At 36.3% G+C, this 20916-nt stretch overlaps 11 protein-coding genes across 11 annotated transcripts; 7 read left to right on the top strand and 4 right to left on the bottom strand.

Annotated features, from left to right (window-relative positions):
* Positions 1 to 52: 52 nt before the first annotated feature.
* HYPBUDRAFT_151643 (uncharacterized protein) lies at positions 53 to 1405 on the top strand. Its single transcript, XM_020220601.1, has one exon. It carries the CDS (start codon positions 106 to 108, stop codon positions 1363 to 1365), a length of 1260 nt encoding a protein of 419 aa, XP_020079302.1. The 5' UTR covers positions 53 to 105; the 3' UTR covers positions 1366 to 1405.
* A 105-nt stretch (positions 1406 to 1510) lies between these two features.
* ESA1 (NuA4 histone acetyltransferase complex catalytic subunit) lies at positions 1511 to 3229 on the top strand. Its single transcript, XM_020220600.1, has one exon. The coding sequence runs from the start codon at positions 2004 to 2006 to the stop codon at positions 3078 to 3080; it is 1077 nt and encodes a 358-aa protein (XP_020079301.1). The 5' UTR covers positions 1511 to 2003; the 3' UTR covers positions 3081 to 3229.
* HYPBUDRAFT_146590 (mRNA splicing protein) lies at positions 3214 to 4428 on the bottom strand (the record flags this gene model as incomplete). Its single annotated transcript, XM_020219977.1, has 1 exon — positions 3214 to 4428. The coding sequence occupies one exon, from the start codon at positions 4426 to 4428 to the stop codon at positions 3214 to 3216; it is 1215 nt and encodes a 404-aa protein (XP_020079300.1).
* Positions 4429 to 4552: 124 nt separating this feature from the next.
* HYPBUDRAFT_151641 (uncharacterized protein) lies at positions 4553 to 5906 on the top strand. The gene has a single exon (XM_020220599.1). It carries the CDS (start codon positions 4586 to 4588, stop codon positions 5720 to 5722), a length of 1137 nt encoding a protein of 378 aa, XP_020079299.1. The 5' UTR covers positions 4553 to 4585; the 3' UTR covers positions 5723 to 5906.
* On the top strand, positions 5831 to 6828 carry HYPBUDRAFT_179841 (NEDD8-conjugating protein). The gene is made up of 2 exons (XM_020222891.1): positions 5831 to 5921; positions 5974 to 6828. Exons 1-2 carry the CDS (start codon positions 5919 to 5921, stop codon positions 6562 to 6564), a joined length of 594 nt encoding a protein of 197 aa, XP_020079298.1. The 5' UTR covers positions 5831 to 5918; the 3' UTR covers positions 6565 to 6828.
* A 1949-nt stretch (positions 6829 to 8777) lies between these two features.
* Positions 8778 to 8992, bottom strand: HYPBUDRAFT_151639 (uncharacterized protein). Its single transcript, XM_020220598.1, has one exon. The coding sequence runs from the start codon at positions 8973 to 8975 to the stop codon at positions 8802 to 8804; it is 174 nt and encodes a 57-aa protein (XP_020079297.1). The 5' UTR covers positions 8976 to 8992; the 3' UTR covers positions 8778 to 8801.
* A 775-nt stretch (positions 8993 to 9767) lies between these two features.
* HYPBUDRAFT_146588 (uncharacterized protein) lies at positions 9768 to 10484 on the top strand (the record flags this gene model as incomplete). Its single annotated transcript, XM_020219976.1, has 1 exon — positions 9768 to 10484. One exon carries the CDS (start codon positions 9768 to 9770, stop codon positions 10482 to 10484), a length of 717 nt encoding a protein of 238 aa, XP_020079296.1.
* A 296-nt stretch (positions 10485 to 10780) lies between these two features.
* Positions 10781 to 12010, bottom strand: HYPBUDRAFT_151638 (uncharacterized protein). The gene has a single exon (XM_020220597.1). The coding sequence runs from the start codon at positions 11971 to 11973 to the stop codon at positions 11014 to 11016; it is 960 nt and encodes a 319-aa protein (XP_020079295.1). The 5' UTR covers positions 11974 to 12010; the 3' UTR covers positions 10781 to 11013.
* Positions 12011 to 12607: 597 nt separating this feature from the next.
* Positions 12608 to 13856, top strand: HYPBUDRAFT_118396 (uncharacterized protein; the record flags this gene model as incomplete). Its single annotated transcript, XM_020219194.1, has 2 exons — positions 12608 to 12792; positions 12928 to 13856. The coding sequence occupies 2 exons, from the start codon at positions 12608 to 12610 to the stop codon at positions 13685 to 13687; spliced, it is 945 nt and encodes a 314-aa protein (XP_020079294.1). The 3' UTR covers positions 13688 to 13856.
* Positions 13857 to 14859: 1003 nt separating this feature from the next.
* Positions 14860 to 19296, top strand: YOR1 (ATP-binding cassette transporter; the record flags this gene model as incomplete). The annotated part of the gene is made up of 1 exon (XM_020218257.1): positions 14860 to 19296. The coding sequence occupies one exon, from the start codon at positions 14860 to 14862 to the stop codon at positions 19294 to 19296; it is 4437 nt and encodes a 1478-aa protein (XP_020079293.1).
* Positions 19297 to 19607: 311 nt separating this feature from the next.
* On the bottom strand, positions 19608 to 20816 carry HYPBUDRAFT_4116 (Six-hairpin glycosidase; the record flags this gene model as incomplete). Its single annotated transcript, XM_020223403.1, has 1 exon — positions 19608 to 20816. The coding sequence occupies one exon, from the start codon at positions 20814 to 20816 to the stop codon at positions 19608 to 19610; it is 1209 nt and encodes a 402-aa protein (XP_020079292.1).
* Between the last annotated feature and the right edge of the window lie 100 nt (positions 20817 to 20916).

Below are 20916 nucleotides of genomic sequence, written 5' to 3'. Positions count from 1 at the left end.
AAAAAAAAAAGGCAAAACATCTCAATTTTCACACTAAAGACGTTTCCTTTGTTTGAAACACAAGACTTGCAAATAACAGTACTCAAGACGTATCCAGAGCTATAGATGGGTTCGCTTTTCACTAAGAACGCCAAAAATGGGTTTTTTCTTCTCCCGCAATCGAAGTCTATCTTCGAGAGCCAGGTGAACTCTTCTCAACTTTTGTCAGCATTATGGCATAAATCAAAGAATGTGGATCAAATAACGGTCAATTCGCCCACCACTCTTCCAGTGGACATTAAACCAAAGACTGTGATCCATAGGGAGGTGGCTATGGCCAACCCTGACAAGAAAGGCTTTTCATTAAGCGTTAAACAGCTGACAGCATACGCAAAATCTTTACTTTCTTTCTATAAGAATGGGGTGGTAAATGTGTGGAAGAACAAGTCAGCTATGAATAGGATCAAGAAAAGCGATTATAAGTTGACTGGACATTTGAATACAAAGGGCGAAGATGCCGATATACGAATCCCTAGTTTTGCCAAACTCACTTCCGATATGGCCCAGGCGCTTTATATTAGCAAAGTTGAAAATGAAACCGTTAGGGATGGGAGCCAGACAGTGGTCAAGAACGGTCAGCCAGAACGCATAGTAGATGAGCATATGTTCAATATTTCCAGAAAGGACTACCAATTGTTGAAAAGAACGTCCATTGATTTCATCAAGCTTCCAACTTTTGCAGTGATTATTATGATATTTGCAGAGGTTACCCCGATTCTTTGCTATTGGATACCGGAAATCACTCCCCTGACGTGCGTGTTACCTTCTTTAATCCCTCGCGTATGGTCACCTAAAGCTACTATACAACTCCGTGATTCAAGATTAGAAGAAAATACCCAGCATTCATTACAAGACTTAGCTTTGAAAAACGCTTACAATCTCCCATTGAAAGACGTGAGATTGATCTGCCAGGCTTTGCGTCTAGTAAGTAAATACGTTCCGATTTCGATATACCCAGAACCAGTGTTACGTCGTCGTTTACAGGATTATTACTGTTACCTAAAAGTTGATAATTACTATTTGAGTGGTTTGAATGGTAAGGCTTCAGGTAACATCTGGAACTTATCAAACCAGGAATTGGTTCTTGCAGCTCTCGAAAGAAATATCATTTTGGATATCGAAAGTGAAACCAAACGATACGAAGAATTAGCTGAAGAAACCGCTAAAACCGCAGAGATGAACAAGTATTTCGACGAGTTGAGGTTAAAACTATTACACTTCATAATTGACTTTGAAAACTACAACGTTGGCTACTTAGGTGTCAACCATTTGGTAGAGGATCCAGCTGACTTCGAAACAGTAATGGAATGGAGAAGAAAGGACTGATTATGATTATCGAATATAGGAACAACACACCCGTACAGCAGTTTTTTTTTTTTGTAGACTTTTTTTTTTTTTTTTGTTTGAATTTTTTTTTTCGATGATAAACAAGCTCTCCTTTGAAGTGGAACACAATTTCGATAAGACTGATATCCACTGTTTTGGATAGATAATCCATCAAAGAAATGCCAGTTGAAGAGGAAGAGAACAACAAAGCGTTATCCCCAAGCCCGGACACTGCGATCACCATAATCGACGGGCTGGAAAAGTCAAATGATCATAAATTCACAGCCGATGATATAGTTCCTGGTTGTAAAGTTTATGTATCTAAAGACGGTGAGTTCAGACTAGCAGAAATCTTACAACAGCACGTCAAAAAAGGAAAAAGGATTTTCTACGTTCATTATCAAGAGTTTAATAAAAGATTGGATGAATGGATCGGGCTTGATCGTATTGATTATAAGAGGGCAATAATTGTTCCTGAAGTAAAAGTCGAAAAGAAAGATGAGAAAAAGGATAAACTGAAGGCACTGAAAAAATCGAAATCTAAATCGAAGAATGCTAAGAATCAAAAGTCTGGAACCAATACCCCACAACCCGATGAAAAAGGATCAGAATCCCCGTTCACCAAAAATGAAGATGAGATGGATTTGGATAATTTAAATGTCCAAGGTTTAAAGAGACCTGGTGAAGAAGTAAGTAGAGAAGAAGAGATCAAGAAGTTGAGAACTGGTGGTTCTATGACTCAAAATCATTCTGAAGTTGCAAGAGTGAGAAACTTATCAACTATTATACTAGGTGAACATATAATTGAACCTTGGTATTTCTCTCCTTATCCTATTGAGCTTACAGAAGAAGATGAGATTTACATTTGCGACTTCACCTTGTCTTATTATGGATCTCGTAAACAGTTTGAAAGGTTTAGGACCAAATGCTCCATGAAACACCCCCCAGGAAATGAGATTTATAGAGATGATAAAGTCAGTTTTTGGGAAATTGATGGAAGAAAACAAAGAACGTGGTGTCGTAATTTATGTTTACTTTCAAAATTATTTTTGGATCATAAAACTTTATATTATGATGTAGATCCATTTTTATTCTATATCATGACTAGAAAATCGGATCAGGGTCATCATGTCGTTGGTTATTTCTCAAAAGAAAAGGAAAGTGCAGATGGTTATAATGTGGCGTGTATCTTGACTCTTCCATGTTACCAAAAGATGGGTTACGGTAAATTGTTAATCCAATTCTCATATATGTTATCGAATGTTGAAAATAAAGTTGGTTCCCCAGAGAAACCATTATCGGATTTGGGGTTGTTGTCTTACAGAGCTTTTTGGACTGACACCTTGGTTAAATTACTAGTCGAAAGAAATAATCCATCACTTTATAAGAAAAATAATCCTCAACCATTGGATGATTCTAAAGAGCTGACACCTCCAGCAAGCGGTAGATCTGGGTCAAATGGAGAAATTACCATTGAAGAAATATCAAGTCTTACATGCATGACAACTACTGATATTTTGCACACATTATCAACCCTACAGATATTAAGATATTATAAGGGCCAGCATATCATTGTCATTACTGATCAAATAATGATGTTGTACGACAAATTAGTCAAGAAAGTGAAAGATAAAAAGAAACACGAACTAGACCCACGTAAATTGAGTTGGACTCCACCGTTGTTCACTGCTAACCAATTACGTTTTGGTTGGTAAAGTTCCCGTCTCATGATTTATTCTATAATGAAGTTAACGATTTTTGTAATTACTTATCCTACATATTTTTTTTATAATTGTACACTATTATCTATAATACAAGACATTCTGGATCAATAAATAAGAATAATATTTATAGGTCCTGACCCCAAATTTTAACACTTTTATCGCCTTCACCGCATATCAATCTAAGACCAGACATGTCAAAGGTAGAGGCGTATATGGCAGAGTTGTCGGCTCCTGGTACAGGAGTGGAGTGATCTGACTGAAGTAGCTTACCACTGACATAGTCATAAAATTCCATCTTACCATCATCATATCCCGAGAAAAGTGTGTTTGTTGTTGGCTCAATAGCCAATGAATTGATTATATTACTTTCAGAAGTTTTAGAACCGTAGTCGTTAAGAAGCTCACCGCCTGGTAAGAGCCATTCTTTTATACTACCAGAAGAGTCTCCTGAACAAAAAGTCATCTCTTCAGGGTGCAAAACCATCAGCCTTATACTTTTGGAATGATGGGTCAATGCTAATGCTGTTGATTGTTTTCGTATATCCCATAACCTAATTGTTGAATCCATCGAGCTAGAAACTATTTGAGGATCCCCTCCTTGACTGACGATACTGCTTATATCACTGCTATGCCCGGTTAAGACCATAACTTGAGTTCTTGATCGTATATCCCATACTCTAATTACTTGATCACGCCCTCCAGTGAAAAGTAAGTCTAACTCTGGATGTAAAGCCATTGCGTAAATTCCACCGACATGGCCATGATAATTCCTGATTTGGCACCCTGAAGGATGATTTGTTCTTTCTAAATCCCAACATCTGACTGTTTTATCCTCGGAACCAGAGAAAAGGTAAGGATATCGAGATGACACCGCCAATGCTCTTACACCCATTATATGTCCTGTTATGGTGGCTTTTAGTTTCAGACTAGCCAAGTCCCACACTTTTATGGTTGAGTCAGATGAGCCTGTCACAAACCATTCATTAGTAACTGGATCTGGTATAACACTCCTTATCCAGCCCTGATGTGCTCCAGCTATCACTCGAAGTAATTTCCATTTAGAGTTTTCAGATGGACGTGGGGTTTCGTGTTTGTCTTGGTCATATTTGACAAGAGATGAGCCTTGGGAAGCTTTAAATGTCTCTTTGGACGAATTATCTGGAATTGCTGGTATTATCGAGTTTACTTTCATGTCTACATCTTCATCAAGATTGGATGACGTAGTGCCTCGGAATATGTAGTCAATCTTTGAATTCTTGTACACTGCTTCATTAAGAGTGTCATTAGGCGGTATCAAGGGATCGTCTGTAAGCTTGAACAAGTCTTTATAAGAAGTCATGACTGTATTTGCTTTCTTATTCACGCTCCAGATTGAAGGCATCAGTACTTCAATTACTGTTTTTTTTTTTTCTCTTTTCCTCCGCGATATCAAAGATGAAGTTCTTTCAGAATCTTTAAACTAAACCAGCTCTCGCTTCAGATAGCACAAGTACGGCATGGAACTAAAGCTTTGCAAGGACCTTCATGACTTGCTAGTTGAAAGGCAGAATGAGGTTCAATTCAAAATCGTGCAAATAATTCCTTCAATCGAAGAATATGAAAACAGAGGCCCATTTATAGTTCACACGTCAAGCCTGGATACGTTAGACATCGGGATGACAAAGAAGACATACCTTCAGATATTCATTGAAGCCCATACTTATTGGCATCACGTAATACTCCCAAAGAAGCTTCACTCGGAAGGAAAGTTAAAAGACCTTCTGACCAGTGAGCTCTACGATATTTATTTCTCTACTTTAGGTTACTTGGTTACCACTAATGAAAACCACACTATCGTGAGGCTACACGAATTGTGCCTATTAGAGCTCGAGGAAAAAAGAGACGTTCCTATTCTAGAGCTGGAATTAAAATTCCTTACTTGTTTGGTCAATAGTAAATTGAAAAGAATAAATAAAAGTGCTACGATATGGTTTTTGATCAAAAAAATTGCATTAAGACTTATCTTCAGTGATTTGACCAATACTCAGACTCAGTATAAGATGTTAGTTGATAGAACCTTTAAATCAATTGAATTACATTTTGCTAACTACTACGCATCTTCGTTTTTGAAATGGCTCATTAGGTATAATTACCTATCGTCGGGCCAAGTCCACATCCTACAAGATATACAGAACAGAATACTCGGTCTTCTAATAGAAGAAGCACATAGCAAGCTCTCGGATTTCTCCCTTTGGTCTTCTTTCGAAACCTATCTAAGAGTACATGGTGGAGTAGAAGATGATAATGCTTACACGTACTTACAAGAAGAGGTCTCTTTTATTACACAGCGAGACCTCCGTTGGGTACCAAGACAACCTGATGATATCCATCTGCTTCTAGTCTTAATTGACGAACAAATCTCGTGGCTTATCAGGATCGAATGTGCTGTCGTAACCCCATTCAAGTCTCTCATGAATCCCTTAGTAAACATGTCTATATCCGATTCAAAGAAACAACTTGTAATGGGAAAGGTAAGAGAGTATCAGAAAACCATCGACATGCGAATCACCAGGCTCAAGGACTCTGGCTGCTCAGACCCAAGTCTTCTTCTTACAAAAGAGACGTTTTCAAAACACTTGAAGGACTTGTGCTAACAAATACATTTTGCAATTAAAGTGAAAGGTGTGCGCATACCTCTTGCTTTTGGTAAAGGATCAAAAAAGAAAAAAAAAAAAATGCGATCCTCTTGTGAATAGACTCACGTAATACCATAACTTAGTCTAATCTTTTGATCAGAAATCTTTTGATCAGAAAGTTATAATCAGAGTAGTTGCTCCGCTCTTTTATAAGATGGTATGTTTATATGATTCTGTGATGTTGGAACATGACTAACCGAGTTCTCTAGTTGAAAATTCGTCAATTACAAAAGAAGAGACAAGAGGAAGCTGCTGCTGCAGCTGCTGCCGAATTTTCAGGGAATACATCAGACAGCACAAATGGAGAGGTAAGTAATGAAAAACAAAAAGTCAGTGCTGCTCAGCTCAGACTCCAAAAAGACATAACTGCATTGGAATTACCACCTAGTATCAAGGTGATATTCCCCGAACCATCAGACTTATTTCATTTCAAATTGACCATCAATCCTCAACAGGGGTACTATAAGTCGGGTATATTTGAGTTTAAAATTGAAATCAACAACAATTTCCCCATAGAGCCTCCCAAAATCAAATGCTCCAATAAAATTTATCATCCAAATATTGATTTAGACGGTAACGTTTGTCTTAACATTTTGAGAGAGGACTGGTCTCCAGTTTTGAACTTGAACTCGGTATTCATTGGACTCAACTTTTTGTTTTTAGAGCCAAATCCAAATGATCCTTTGAATAAAGAGGCTGCTAATGTATTAGTGAAAAACAAGACTCAGTTTACAAGAAATGTTCGGGATTCAATGAGAGGAGGTTATGTCGAACACGAATATTATGATCGTGTAATATAATGACCCAGCTCTATATGTATATAACTAGTTGTTGATCAAATCACTTTCTTTCCTCTTCCGGAATCACGTTCTCTGGATAACAGCGTAAACCCAGCCTTCCAAAACAGTGCTTGCGTCGATTGTCTGCAAAAAATCACATTTTTGCCCTACTGAAAGCCCACCATAAGTATCATTTAATTTTCATATCTAAGATGATTCCACACATGTAGCAATACTCTTTTCTCATGAAATAGATGGTAGTAAAATCGATAATTTCTTGTTTGATCGAACCGAATTCGTATGAGAACCACGAGGAAACTTTTGAATTTCCAGGCCCAAATTTAACTTGCCAGAGTATCTAGGCTTTGGATCGAGTTAAATTATCCTGTGTCCTGGCTTATTCCTTAAGTTTTACATTCCGTATCTTTTCAGAAAGCCCAACGGTGGGCATGTGGCATTCAAAGTCTGGTCCTTTCACACAATGGCATTGACTGGTAATAATGAAGAGGCGGCTTCTTCAGCTCTGGTTCAATACACCGGCGCTATGCCCTAGTGGAAACAAAGAACTGAAATGTATGAACTTTTGGTGATTATTGCAAAGCCTGTCACATTAGATTCATGGGTAGATAACAAAGATGTTAGAGCTAAAAATGAACCCAGCATGTCCTTCTTAATGATATGTGAAAAGAAAAACATTTTTCGGTGATTCGGTATTCCAGAAAATGCAAGAATCCCCATACCGTACAGGACGCGCTGAGGGCTAAAATAGACGTTTAACCGTTGCTCTATAGTTTGGTTGTAGTTTCCTCCGCAACCAATGTAAAAACAACAAGAAGCTGGAAGATCCCTGGATCTAGGGTCATTACTATACCCCTGTTACAGAAGATAAATTTTATCATCAATAACGCATCCAAAACGTCATGAACAATTTTTGCTGTGCAAATCTTCTGGGTCGAGTAATTTTTCAAGCCTCCAAGTCTGTCAAGAATCTTTTAAGCATATTATCAGTGATTGGAAAGGACGTGAATGCCACAGAGCCGTGGCTATAGTCTTTATTCTGTGATCCAGGATCTCAGAAGTAAATCAATTCGACGAACTGAAGGTGAAATTCTTTTATTTGCCTTTACTTCGTAAAAGAAGGAGTCATTGAGCACTTTCTAGGATTTGCTTTCAAATCTTAGACTTGTCTTTGAGATTATAGACCTTTTATTTTGCCTTTTTGGTTTGGCCCTGCAGTGTTGGGGTATTATTTCTACAATCGAAGCTGTCTATCACAAAATCAAGTGGCCGATCCACGTTCAAAAAGTCCTTCTAAGGGCAAGAAATATAGTCGAATATTTCAGCAATTAGAAAGGAGGTTTCAGTTGACCCAAATGAAAGAGTAAAAAACATTGTCTCTCTTTACAGTAACATTGTTAAGCCCGGATTCATAACCTCATTTCGCTATTGAGTGGCACAATAGATCTGAATCTAAATGAGAAGGCGAAACGATAGCGAGAGGAACCAGAATTGAATTCTGAATAGGCAGTAAGAGCCCCTAACTAAACCTTCAAAGGCTCTATTTCAGTTTTTTCTTTTCTTTTTTTTTTTTTTTTTTCTACGCTTCTGAGAGTTCGCCCAAAGCTGTTTGGCGTGCACGATATTCCCTTACAAATCATCCTCTCTCTTGAAATATGGAAAATCTACAGGCCTTCAATAGTATTCAAGCTCAATTGTTGTTGGCGTATATGTGAGGATGAGCAAATCGGGGCGAGAAGGAGGTTGGGATGCCGCAGCGATCCCAATTTTTGCTTCTCTCGAATTAGACTGCAAATATTTCGATTTAGCAGCCCCAAAATTTTGACAATCCGACTTGAAATACCAACAGTGAAAAGCAAACACTGATTTTCATCAAAACAGGTTGCTGGTGTATGTTATTTACTGACCCTTGATTTTCAACTGGTTTCACAAAACCCAACGCTTCGCGTTGGGACCATGAAAGCTTTGGTATCCCCTGCGAATGGCTGTAACCAGAAGAGTCACTCCATTGGCTAACTCTTCCAGCTTGGAATATTCTATCTGTAACTCCCAGTCTTTCCCGACTTAGGTAATAGTTATTGTTAACAAATTACGTGCTTTATCGAATAAAACCTCCAAATGGCTATAGGTTATTGTATTTATTGTATTCACCAAACATATGTCATTAGGCTAGTAGCCTTAACTTCATGTACCTGATGAATATCAGCATGAACCACTTTCTGATGAGCCTATGGCTTAAGTCACTTTGCATACTGGCAAAACGCTTCGTTTGTGTGAGGTTCCTTATAATCAAAGAATCTTACACGACTACATAAGATATGACAGTAACTCTTTGTCATCCGGCTTTCGTAACTTGGATTTCCAGCGTTAAGCTTTCGAGCTACAAGTTTCTTTTGTTCGTAGTATATGTTCATAATCAAAAACCTCTCAAACAACCTCTCCTTTTAATTTAAGCTTTTCTAGAAAAACTTCAACTTTTGATTTCGAGATCTACATTTCAAGCTCATGGTTACCCAGCTTGACTGCTTAGCAACATCTTGATAGCTTGCTTTGTCTATAGAAACGTTTTCGTTCGCATGGACTTTGTTTTTTGGCTGTACCTAGTACTTTTTACATTTTTCAACTCGGTAGGTTAGGCAACCCTCGTCCAAGTGATAATTCGTCTTTTATAATTTCAATTGTTGGCTTACTACAGCTATTCTATTGCAATGCCGTAGCCATTCGGATGATAAGTTTCATAACTTGTTTATGCTACGCTGCTTCTATAACTGGTTTAGCGATAATTCTAGCCTTGTTAAAAATGTAAGTATCAATGTATTCTGTCTTTTTTTTTTTTTTTTTTTGGTTTTTTGCTGCTGCTCCTCAATTAGTCTTTTTTGGTGTTTGTTGCATTTTTGCATTCTTTTTTTTTTATCACAGAATTTGCGTCTATGGTTTTATATTACACTAATTGATTCACAAACCATAATCCTGCGTCTTGTAGTAGGGTTTTCCATTACGTCTCCCTTATGCCATGTCTACTTTGCAGTGGTGACGGCGTAATAGCCTTGTTACTTGCAAACTTTGATCTTGTTGTTTTAAATTATCCGGTATAAATAAGTCAAATAATCCATCTGGAAATACAATAATTTATTTTCTTATAATTCAATAATTAGAAACTTCGAACTAATTATTTTTTTATTAATTACATCACATATATATTTACAATGAGATTCACCGATTCTGTTATTCTTTCTGTCGCTTTAGCCTCAGTCGCTCAATCTGCTGCCGTCGGTAAATTATGGCAAGAATCTCCTTCTGGTACCATCAGAAGTGCTGATGAACCAGCTCCACCAAGCTCTGCTCCAGAATCATCTGTTGCTGCTTCATCCGAAGCTGTTGCATCTGCAGCTGTTCCATTAAGTTCTGCTGAATTCCCAACTATTGAAGCTCCATCTGCTATCCCATCCGCCCCAGCACCTTCTTTACCAGCATTAGATTTATTCAAAAGAGATAACTCTACTATTCCATCTGCTCCAGTTTCTGCTCCAGCTCCTTCTGCTGCCGCCGACTACCCCGCTGTTGGTTTCTTTAAGAGAGATAACTCTTCTGTTCCAGTTCCACCATCTGCTCCAGCTCAATCTGCTTCAGTTCCTACCGATGCTCCAGCTGATAATGCACCTCCAGCTGCCGAAAGAAGAGGTTTATTTGATTTCTTAAACCTTGGTGATGACTCAAAATCTTCTTCTGCTCCAGCTGCTGCAAAGAGATATTTATCAGTCCCACCACCACCACCATCCCCATCATCTAGTGTTGTTTCATCTGCCACCGCACCATCTGTTTCTATTCCATCTGATGAAGCTCCTACTGCAGCTGCCGAAGAAAGAAGGGGTTTATTTGACTTTTTGGGTGGTGCTGAATCTGCTGCTCCAACTTTAATTTAAGTATGTTATAGAATTTTCAAAGCTGGTTTTTGATAGTTATGCTACAACTATACAAACTGCTAACGGTTTCTTTTCTTGATGTTTTTTTTTTCTTTTCACTTCACTACAAGGTTTCCCAAATATCTTGTGGAATTCACGATATTTCATAGATGATTTTTTATAATTTCCCAATTTCTTTCAGAATTTGTTTTTTACAAAATTCATTTTTTCTACTTCTTCATGTTTTCACAATAAACGAATTTTGTTTCTTTTCAGCGATACAAACTTGATATATTGTAAGTTGTAGACAGCCTGACTACGTCAATGTCCTTGTGTGATTGCGAAAAAAAAAAAGAAAGAACAAGAACAAAGCCAACCGAAGACTTGAGTCATTCTCACCGGGCTGCAAAACCTGCAACTCGAAGGTCGTTATATGAAACTGACGAGAGATCATGGTCAGATAGCTGCATATCATGACAAGTAGATGAGACACTAATGAACTAAGGTAGTTACGCGGTCTACAAAATAAATAGTCAAGCGTTAACATTAATTAAAAACCAAATCCACCCCCAAATCCACCATGGTCACCTCCAAATGTGCTGCTGCCGCCAAAAGAGCCGCCAGGAAAGCTAGGGAAAGAGCCTCCCCCGGAGCTCGAGCCCCGTAAGTTTCCTGGTAGCCCATTCCCGATATCATCAAGATTATCTTCTCCCAAAGGATCATCGAATCTTGCACCAGGAGGTACGCCTAATCTAGAGGTATTTCCCTGGCGCTCGCGGCCAAATAAGGGATGGTTTGGAGTAGGATACATTCCTCCATCGCTATTCCCGCCCAAGGGGTCAAGGAAGGGTTTCAATTCTGGGTTTTTCGGTAAACCAGGAGGGTTTAAATCCCGATCTCCTATGGTAGGGAAACCAGAATGATTTCCATTTGGATTCATTGGACGCTGAATTTCTAACTCATCTTCAAAGCCTGGCATATCGGGGATGTGTCTTTGAGAACCAACCGTCTTAGAAGAGGCTTGTAAACTAGGAGGCTCGGGGTAGTTATTTTCAATTGAACGGGACTCTTTCACCGGCTGTTGAGCAAACATATCACTAGACTCTTTCAAGCTTGTTCTTTCCTCAAACAATTGCTTCAACTCGTCGCAGTCCACTTTGGAATTGAACAAGTTATTGAATTGTTCAATCAAGTCTGCTGATAAGGAAATCTCCTCCATTGGGAACTTCACCTCCTGTAAATCTTTTAGCCAATCCAAAAGCACATTCTCCACCTTGTTGTCTGCGTTGGGATTGACCAAATTAATCAAAATCAAACTCGCTGGTGATAACTCACTGACATTGACCGTTAATACCGTTTGACCAACCTGATTATTTTTAATTGACCATTGGTGCACTTTCTCGCTCTCCCCTGTAACAACCTGTTCGAAATGGCCGTTCTTCGGGTACAACGACCCCAAGTAGTTGTTTGTTAGCTTACTGCACAACTGCAAGTATGAATTGACCGTCATTGTGGGCGTAACACAAGGATTCAACTAACTCTGGTGATACCCCAAAGTCTGATTTCCCTTTTGCCTCCATCTATTAAATACAGGCCCGTGCACCAGTGCACCACCAACTGGCGTCACGTGCCGCAAGCAACCCAATCGATCACCAACCAGGGAACCAACGGTGGAGCCGGAAATATCGGTCACAGCTGCACCAACAGCAATGGAATATGCGAGAACCACCAGACTGGAACCGAGATGGTGGTGATACCCACTCCTGTTGAATACCTTGCCCGTTGGCTATTCGAATAAAATCTAAGAGAAAGTTCCAAGTTTTTCTCACAGTAAATGAATCAATACACTACAATCAACAACCACTGAAGGAGAGAAAAAAAGCTTAAAGCAAAAAAAAAGGCCAGGGAAAAAAAAAAGGGTGTATTTGAAGGTACAACATTTTTCCAATAGTGTTTCAATTGAAGTTAGATCCAACGATCTGAGAGAGATTCAAGTAGCCGAACCAAGTTAGAATCACACGAGGGTATTATTTAGACAATTGTGTCGTGTTCAATTCCGGAGATCGTTTAATATAAAGATTGATTAAAGAGACTGAGATTTTTTTTTTTTAAAAAATTAACAGAAGATAATCGACATATGCATTATGACAACTACTGTTCCCTTAATCTACTCATTTCCTGAGTTTTTAGGAGTTGCTGATGCTGTTGCCGACCATGTAATATCTGCACAAAACATGACATTATATAATACCTTGGATGTTAATCAAATTAATATAATAAAGAGTAATAAAGCCGCTCGTCCTCAATTATTCAATTCATCTAGTTCCATGTCGGTCAACGATAGTAATGTTAATTTATCATCGGGGATAGTATCTGGATCAACAACACCATCGCCAAGTGCCACCAATACTAATATAAGTTCCAGTAGTGAAGTTGGAAGTAAACTGCATCGTCGTACTAATAGTGGGCCATTCAACGGAACAGGAAATGTGATCAAAAAGAAGGAAAAAAAGAAGAGAAGCGAAGTTAGATTTAAAATTGCCATTAGTGGAGGATCCTTGATCAAAATTTTAAATCAAGGATTATTACCAAGACAAGAGGAAATCGAATGGGACAAATGGGATGTTTATTTTGCCGATGAAAGATTAGTGTCATTTGAAAGTCAAGATTCAAATTATGGACAAGCTAAAAGAGAAATTTTTGATCAAATTACCGGGGATCGGAAACCAAACATTTATCATATCAACGAATCATTAATCAATGATTCTCAAGAATGCGCTGATAATTATGAAAAATTATTAATTGATAATTTTGCTAAAAAGGATAGTGTCAAATTACCAATGTTTGATTTATTACTATTAGGTTGTGCTCCGGATGGTCATATTGCATCATTATTCCCTAATCACGGAGAACAATTACGGGAAAAATTGGCTTGGTGCTTACCAGTTTCAAAAGCCCCTTCTGGTCCTGAAAATAGAATTACTCTATCAATCCCAGTCATTTGTCATGCTCATAGAGTTACTTTTGTGGTTGAAGGTTTAACCAAAGCTCCAATCATGAGAACCATCATGGAAAGACCAGAAAAAGGCTTACCTAGTTCAATCGTCAATGAAGGTGCTGCTGGTAGAGTCACCTGGTTTGTCGATGATGATGCTTTAAATGATTGTTATGATATCACGAAAAAAAAATATAAGTACTTAAGTATCGAGGATCCAAATTTATAACTTTTTAATGTCAATGATAACGGTTTTTCTTTTTTTTTCTGTCTGTCTGTCTGTCTGTCTGTCTATCTGTCTGTCTTTTCTTTTCATATTGTTCTTTTTCTTTTCATATTGTTCTTTTTCTTTCCCTTCCCTTTTGTTGTCTTTACATCGGTTACTCCGTTTTTCCTTTAATTATACTATAATATTTTAACTCACCTGCGCCTTGTAACTAAAACCGTTTTCCTACATAAGTGGAGAATTTCAAGTCACTTGAATATCCGTCAATGCTAGTGATACTAGCATTCATATGAAGCCTTGCTCAATTAGGAAGCCAAAGGTGGAGATGAGGTCAAAAAGGCTTTTACCATCACTGCCGAATTGGTGCGGCGCACACCCCCTGGAGCTTCAGTTCTCAAAACTATCATTACCCGTTTAGGCAGTTATATTAAACTGTTTACTAAATAACCCCATTTACGTTTTTCAACTGTAAATTAATTTTTTGAGCTTTAAATATAACCTTGCTTCCTGGTATTTGATAACTTTCATAGCTAAACGAAGATCGGAACGATACTTATATTGTACTTGCAGAACTTAGTGAGTCTTTTTCTACTTTATCTTTTTTGTCTTTTGCATTTACTAGAGTTTAGCCGCTCCTGCCATTTCCCTTCATTTTGATACCCTAGGCTTTTATACCCTTGATACCCCTTACACTCACTAGTGGTTTATGCGTTAAGAGGATGTCTGATCCTTTCCAATCTCCAAGTCGTAATAACGATGAAGATCATCTTACTCCATACCAACGCTTTCAACTACAACAGCGCCGGGAAAGAGCTTCTGTTCAACAAGAGTCTTTAGATGAACCTCATCGTTTACTGCAACCTTATTCCAGTCATTTGTCTCCACCTCATCCTGGCGATGAATCAAGTGCTACCCATACTTACGTTGATCCCTCCACTTTGAATACCCCTAACCATACTTCTAACTATACCCCTTCTCCTAAAAAGAGAAAGAAGAAGGTACAAAAAAGAAGATTGAAGTCTGAAAATCCAAATTATAAAAAACATGAATCCCCACAATATCATGCCGAACAAGAAGCTGAGCAAGAAGCTGAACAAGCTGCTGAACAAGATGGTCACCAAGATGTTCAACATCAACATAAGAAAAAACGCCCAAGACGTAAGCGCCCTCCAAAGATGGACGACCAAAGTGAAATTAATCCTTTCCCCCAAACTCCAGTTAAAGAACATAAAACTACCCCTTATGAAAACCCCCCAGCTAATAATGACCAACCTGCTGATTTGGAAAATCCAAATGCTTTACACAATGAAAAAAGACTCTTTTCTTGGTGTTTCTCCAAAGAAGTGCCTCCAGTAACTGCTCCAGAAGAAAGAAAATCCTATCCTTGGAAAAAGGCAAATCCTTTTAGTAGAGCTATGTTTTATTGGTTATGGCCAACTTTAATGAAAGGTTATAAAAGAACTTTACAACCCGATGATTTATGGTATTTACCAGATAATTTAAAAGTTGAAGCTATGCATGAAAAATATATGAATAATTTGGAAAAAATCTTAACTTCTGCTAGAGATAAGCATTTAAAGAAACATAAAGACTTATCTGAATTCCACTGGCCTCATTGGGCTATTCCTTGGGCCATTTATAAAACTTTTTTCCTTCAATATTCTATGAGTTGTACATTTTTAGCTTTATCCTTTTGTTGTCAAGCCTTATCTCCATTATTGACTAGAAGATTAATTGATTTTGTTGAAAATCAATATTTTGGAATCGAAACTACCTATAATAAAGGTATTGGCTATACCATTGGTTCAGTTATTTTAATTTTTGTCAATGGTTTATTATTAAATCATTTTTTCCATAATGCTATGGTTACTGGTGCTCAAGCTAAATCAATTTTAACAAAACAATTACTATTAAAAAGTTTTAAATTAAGTGCTAAATCAAAATTTAAATTCCCTATTGGTAGAGTTACTTCTTTAATGACTACTGATTTGGCTAGAATTGATTTGGCCATTGGTTTCCAACCTTTAATTATTTGTTGTCCTGTTCCAGTTATTATTGCCGTGGTTTTATTATTAACTAATATCGGTGTCGCTTCTTTAGCTGGTATTGGATTATTCGTGATTTCTTTAGTAGTTTGTGTTTTATTAACTCACAAGTTATATTTAGTTAGACAAGACGTTGTTATCTTTACCGATGAAAGGATTTCTTTAATGAGAGAAGCTTTAAATAATTTAAAGATTATTAAGTTTTACGCTTGGGAATTAGCTTATAAATTAAAATTAACTAAATTAAGAGAAAAAGAAATGAAACATTTATTTACAATTAAAGTCTTGAGAAATTTTATCACTGCTTATGCTGTTACTTTACCAACTTTAAGTTCAATGATTTCTTTTGTTACCATGTGGGCAAGTAATAGAATGAAATCTCCTGGTGAAGTTTTCTCTTCTTTATCTCTTTTCTCTATTTTGGCCCAAGCCATTATGTTGTTACCAATTGCCTTGGCCACTGGTGCTGATGCTTATATTGGTTTCAAACGTTGTAATGATTATTTAAATGCTTCTGAATTTGATGATAATGAGGATGAAACAAATTATAAAAAAGGTTCTAAACTTGTCAGTGGTAAATTTTATGTGGCTGGTGATACTGATCTGGAATTAGCCTTTAAAAATGACTCTTTTGTTGTTAGTAATGATGAATTATCTTCTAATGAAAAAAATGAAACTGTTATTCAAGTTAATAATGCAGATTTCATTTGGCAAACTTTCCATGATGAATTCGAAGATGATAATTCTCTTTGGGAAGAAGAACATCCAGCTGCTAAAAAGAGAAAACAACAATTTGCTTCCAAAAACAAAAAATTAAATAATCAAGTCTCAGTTCATGAAAAGGCTGTTTCTTTCAACTCAAGATCTTCTACTGACACTTATTTTGAATCAATGAATTCAATTTCAACCGGTGGTGAAAATAATAACGGATTCCCCGGATTAACAAATATTAATTTGACTATTAAAAAGGGTGAATTTGTGGTTATCACTGGTGTTATTGGTTCAGGTAAATCTTCTCTTTTATCTGCATTGGCTGGTTTTATGAAGTTAAGCAATCCAGGTATTGGTTCATTAAATATAAGTGATGATTTATTATTATGTTCTGACCCTTGGATCCAAAATGCTACCGTTCGTGAAAATATTTTATTCGGTAAAAGTTATAACCCAGTTAAATATAAAAAAGTTGTTCACGCCTGTTGTTTAGATGATGATATTGCCATGTTGTCTGCTAAAGATCATACTGAGATCGGTGAGCGTGGTGTTACTTTATCTGGTGGTCAAAAAGCTCGTATCAACTTGGCAAGAGCTACTTATGCTGATAAAAACATTCTTTTATTCGATGATGTACTCTCTGCTGTCGATGCAAGAGTTGGTAAGCATATTACTGATAACTTATTCTATGGCCTTTTGAAAGACAAAACTAAAGTTTTAGCTACCCATCAATTATCTCTTGTTGAAAATGCTGATAAAATTGTTTTTTTAAATGGTGACGGTTCAATTGATGTTGGGACACTTAGTGAATTGTCTTACAGAAACCGTAACTTCAGAACTTTAACCGATTTCTATAAGGATTCAAACAAACCCACTAACGATGCTCCTCTTGGACAAATTAATTATAGTAACGAACAAATCTATAACACTACCAATCCTTACAACGAAGATCTTTATTTATCAAGAGAAGAGACAAATGCTCCAGAACCAGGTGACTTAACCGGTAGAACTTTAGAAGACGAAGACAGAGCTACTAATGCCATTAGTTGGGAAATCTACAAGAGATATATAAACCTTGGTTCTGGTATTTTTGGCTACTTGGCTGTTCCTGTTTTCCTTATAATTATTACTTTAGCTACCTTCTGTCAACTTTTCACCAATACCTGGTTATCTTGGTGGACTGAAAAGAAATTTAAGCAGTTATCCGATCATTATTATGTTGGATGGTACGTTGGTTTTGCATTTTTAACGGTATTTTTTACTGCTATTGAATTCGCTGTTTTAACCTATATGAATAATCGTTCAGCAGAGTTATTGAACGTTAAAGCTGTTGCTAAAGTTTTACATGCACCAATGAGTTTCATGGACACTAATCCAATGGGTAGAATCTTGAATAGATTTACTAAAGATACTGATTCTTTGGATAATGAAATTGGGGAACAATTAAGATTATTCTTATTCCCATTGGCTTTGATCATTGGTATCGTGATCTTATGTATTATTTATTTACCTTGGTTTGCTATTGCTGTTCCATTTTTGGGTTTGATGTTCGTTTTCATATCTAACTTTTATTCCGGTTCTTCAAGAGAAATTAAAAGATTGGAAGCTTTACAAAGATCAGTTGTTTATAATAACTTTAATGAAACTTTAACTGGTATGACAACCATTCAAGCATATAAGTGTGAAGATAATTTTGTTAAAAAGAATGATCATTTCTTAAACAAAATGAATGAAGCTTATTATTTAGCAATTGCTAACCAAAGATGGTTAAGTGTTCATTTGGATATTGTTGCTAGTTTATTTGCTTTAATCATTTGTGTGTTATGTATCACTCAGCAATTTAACATTAGTGCTTCGTCAACTGGTTTATTGTTAAATTATGTTATTCAGATTGTTGGTTTATTATCTTTAACTATTAGATCAATGACTCAAGTTGAAAATGAGATGAATTCAGTAGAAAGATTACATTCTTATGCATTCCACTTGCCTCAAGAAGCACAGTACGAAATCCCGGAACAAAAACCACCACAAGAATGGCCAGCCGCTGGATTTATTCAAGTCAAAGACCTTTCAATCAGATACAGACCAAATTTACCTTTGGTTTTGAAAAATTTGAACTTTAACATCTACCCTGGTGAAAAAGTTGGTATTTGTGGTAGAACTGGTGCTGGTAAATCATCGATTATGACTGCTTTGTATAGGTTAAATGAACTTGAAACTGGTAGTATACGTATAGATGGTTTAGACATCAGTCAAATGGGATTATACGATTTAAGATCAAGATTATCCATCATTCCACAGGACCCAGTATTGTTCCAAGGTAGTATCAGAAGAAATTTGGATCCATTTGATCAATATGATGATGATATTTTGTGGGATTCCTTGAGAAGAGCAGATTTGATTGATGAACTTCAACTCTTCAAAATGAAAGGTATTAAATTAGATCCCGAAAATAATGTTGGCCTCGATGATTTACCAAAATTCCATCTTGATCAATTGGTTGAAGATGATGGTAATAACTTCTCTTTGGGTGAAAAACAATTACTTGCTTTAGCTAGAGCTTTAGTTCGTAATTCCAAAATTTTGGTCTTAGATGAAGCTACATCATCTGTTGATTATGGTACTGATGCTAAAATTCAGGAAACTATTGTGAACGAATTTACTCAGTGTACCATTTTAACAATTGCTCATAGATTAAAGACAATTCTCAATTATGATAGAATTCTTGTCATGGATAACGGAAGCATTGTCGAAAAAGGAACACCTTTGGAACTTTTTGATAAAAATGGTGTCTTCACAAATATGTGTGAAAAGGCTAACATACGTCGTGATGAGATTGTTGAACATTTGTATTAATTTTTTATGCCTTTTCTTTTAATTTCAAGATAAAGCTTGTATTATATTATTTTTAACGTTTTCCAAGATTACCTTATTCAGTTCTTTTGCATTTATCTTATATGATTACCTTATTAATGTACAATTATTATACCCTTTTTAAATCTACTTTTTGTAATACGATACGATTCTGAGTTAAAGTTGAAACACTATAGCTAACTTTTTCATTTAATAACTATAAAAAGATAAAAATATATTATAAAATACGAACCGAAACCAAACCAAAATAAGTGAAGATAAATAAATTAAATAAATGTAAGAATTAAAGGAGGTTAAGAAGAAACTCTACTGAGTTCATAAAAAATTTGAGCAGCTGATGCGTTATCCATTAAATCTTTCTTTGGAGTACCGTTAACATCACCACCACAGAAATTTTTTGGGTTTGCATTGTAAGATTTCGAAGATCCAAATTTAGAGGTATATTTAGAATACATTTGGTCAGTATAAGTGTAGACATTATGATAATAGTAACCCTTACTGATTTGCAAATAATCATAAGTATAAGTAGCCTGTCTATTCATTTCAGAGATTAATTTTTGATAAAACCCACTTTGTTTCTGATTATTAGCGGTTGAAACAGTAATCAAGTCAACAAAACCAGCGTATAATAAATGAATGTATTGCAATTGGTTATTCCAATAGCCGTTAGTGTAAAATGCACCATTTTTATTGATTGCAGCTTTTGCTAATTGAACTGCTTTATCGTTATAGCTTTGATCACCGGTAATTTTAATCAAATAAGAGAGGGTTGAAATAGTTGTACCGACGGTATAAGTAAGTTTACCTTTATTAACCTCACCTGAAGAAACAGTGATACCATCATATAAGAGATGATCCGAGGGATCTTGTAATTTATCAAATAAAAAGTCGATACATGTCTTAGAAAATTCAAGTAAAGACTCATCATTGTTTAATTGATATAATCTGATAGCAGCCAAAGCAGATTCAGCAGTTGAAATAGATGCAACATAATCTCCATTGATACTCCATTTGACCCCACCAATAGAAGAATCCCATTGATCTTTTATATTTGATAAGACTTTTTCTGCAACTGTTAAATGGTCAATCGTACCGGTATATTTATAAGAATCAAGTAAGACCCAAACAACTTGACTGTTATCATCAGTGTAGACATCATCATCTTTTGCAGTAGTTGCAGAAAACCAACCATCAGAATTTTTATAATTATCAATCAAACTTTGAGTTACTTCATAGATTTTGGTTTTATCAAAAGTATCACTAATGGCTTTACTGGCAACAGCAGCTTTCCAAACTGAAGGATATGAAAACGAATCACCACAAGCTGGATCATCGACATTCCAAGCGTTTTTAGAATTATCCCAAAAAGTATCCCAAGTAGCATTAACCGCATCAGCAAAAGCAGTGGTAGTATCTAAATCATCATCTTTCTTAACAATTGAAGGAGCACCTAAGGTATTTGCAACAAAAAAAATCCAGATACTCAAGCTAAAAAATAACATTTTTATTAAGAGAAAGGTTAAAACGAAGGAAAAAACTCAAATAATGATTTAAAAACAAGATATTTCGAATATTATTATACACTATCGAAAACTGAAAACT

This window comes from Hyphopichia burtonii (assembly GCF_001661395.1).
Source record: "Hyphopichia burtonii NRRL Y-1933 unplaced genomic scaffold HYPBUscaffold_1, whole genome shotgun sequence".
Classification (NCBI taxonomy): domain Eukaryota; kingdom Fungi; phylum Ascomycota; class Pichiomycetes; order Serinales; family Debaryomycetaceae; genus Hyphopichia; species Hyphopichia burtonii.
This window is presented reverse-complemented; position numbering and strand designations above follow the sequence as displayed.

What these genes read in the sequence shown, in the direction of transcription:
- HYPBUDRAFT_151641 (XM_020220599.1), top strand. Translation starts at nt 4,586, where the DNA reads ATGGAACTAAAGCTTTGCAAGGACCTTCATGACTTGCTAGTTGAAAGG.
- HYPBUDRAFT_151643 (XM_020220601.1), top strand. Translation starts at nt 106, where the DNA reads ATGGGTTCGCTTTTCACTAAGAACGCCAAAAATGGGTTTTTTCTTCTC.
- ESA1 (XM_020220600.1), top strand. Translation starts at nt 2,004, where the DNA reads ATGGATTTGGATAATTTAAATGTCCAAGGTTTAAAGAGACCTGGTGAA.
- HYPBUDRAFT_151639 (XM_020220598.1), bottom strand. Translation starts at nt 8,975, where the DNA reads ATGAACATATACTACGAACAAAAGAAACTTGTAGCTCGAAAGCTTAAC.
- HYPBUDRAFT_151638 (XM_020220597.1), bottom strand. Translation starts at nt 11,973, where the DNA reads ATGACGGTCAATTCATACTTGCAGTTGTGCAGTAAGCTAACAAACAAC.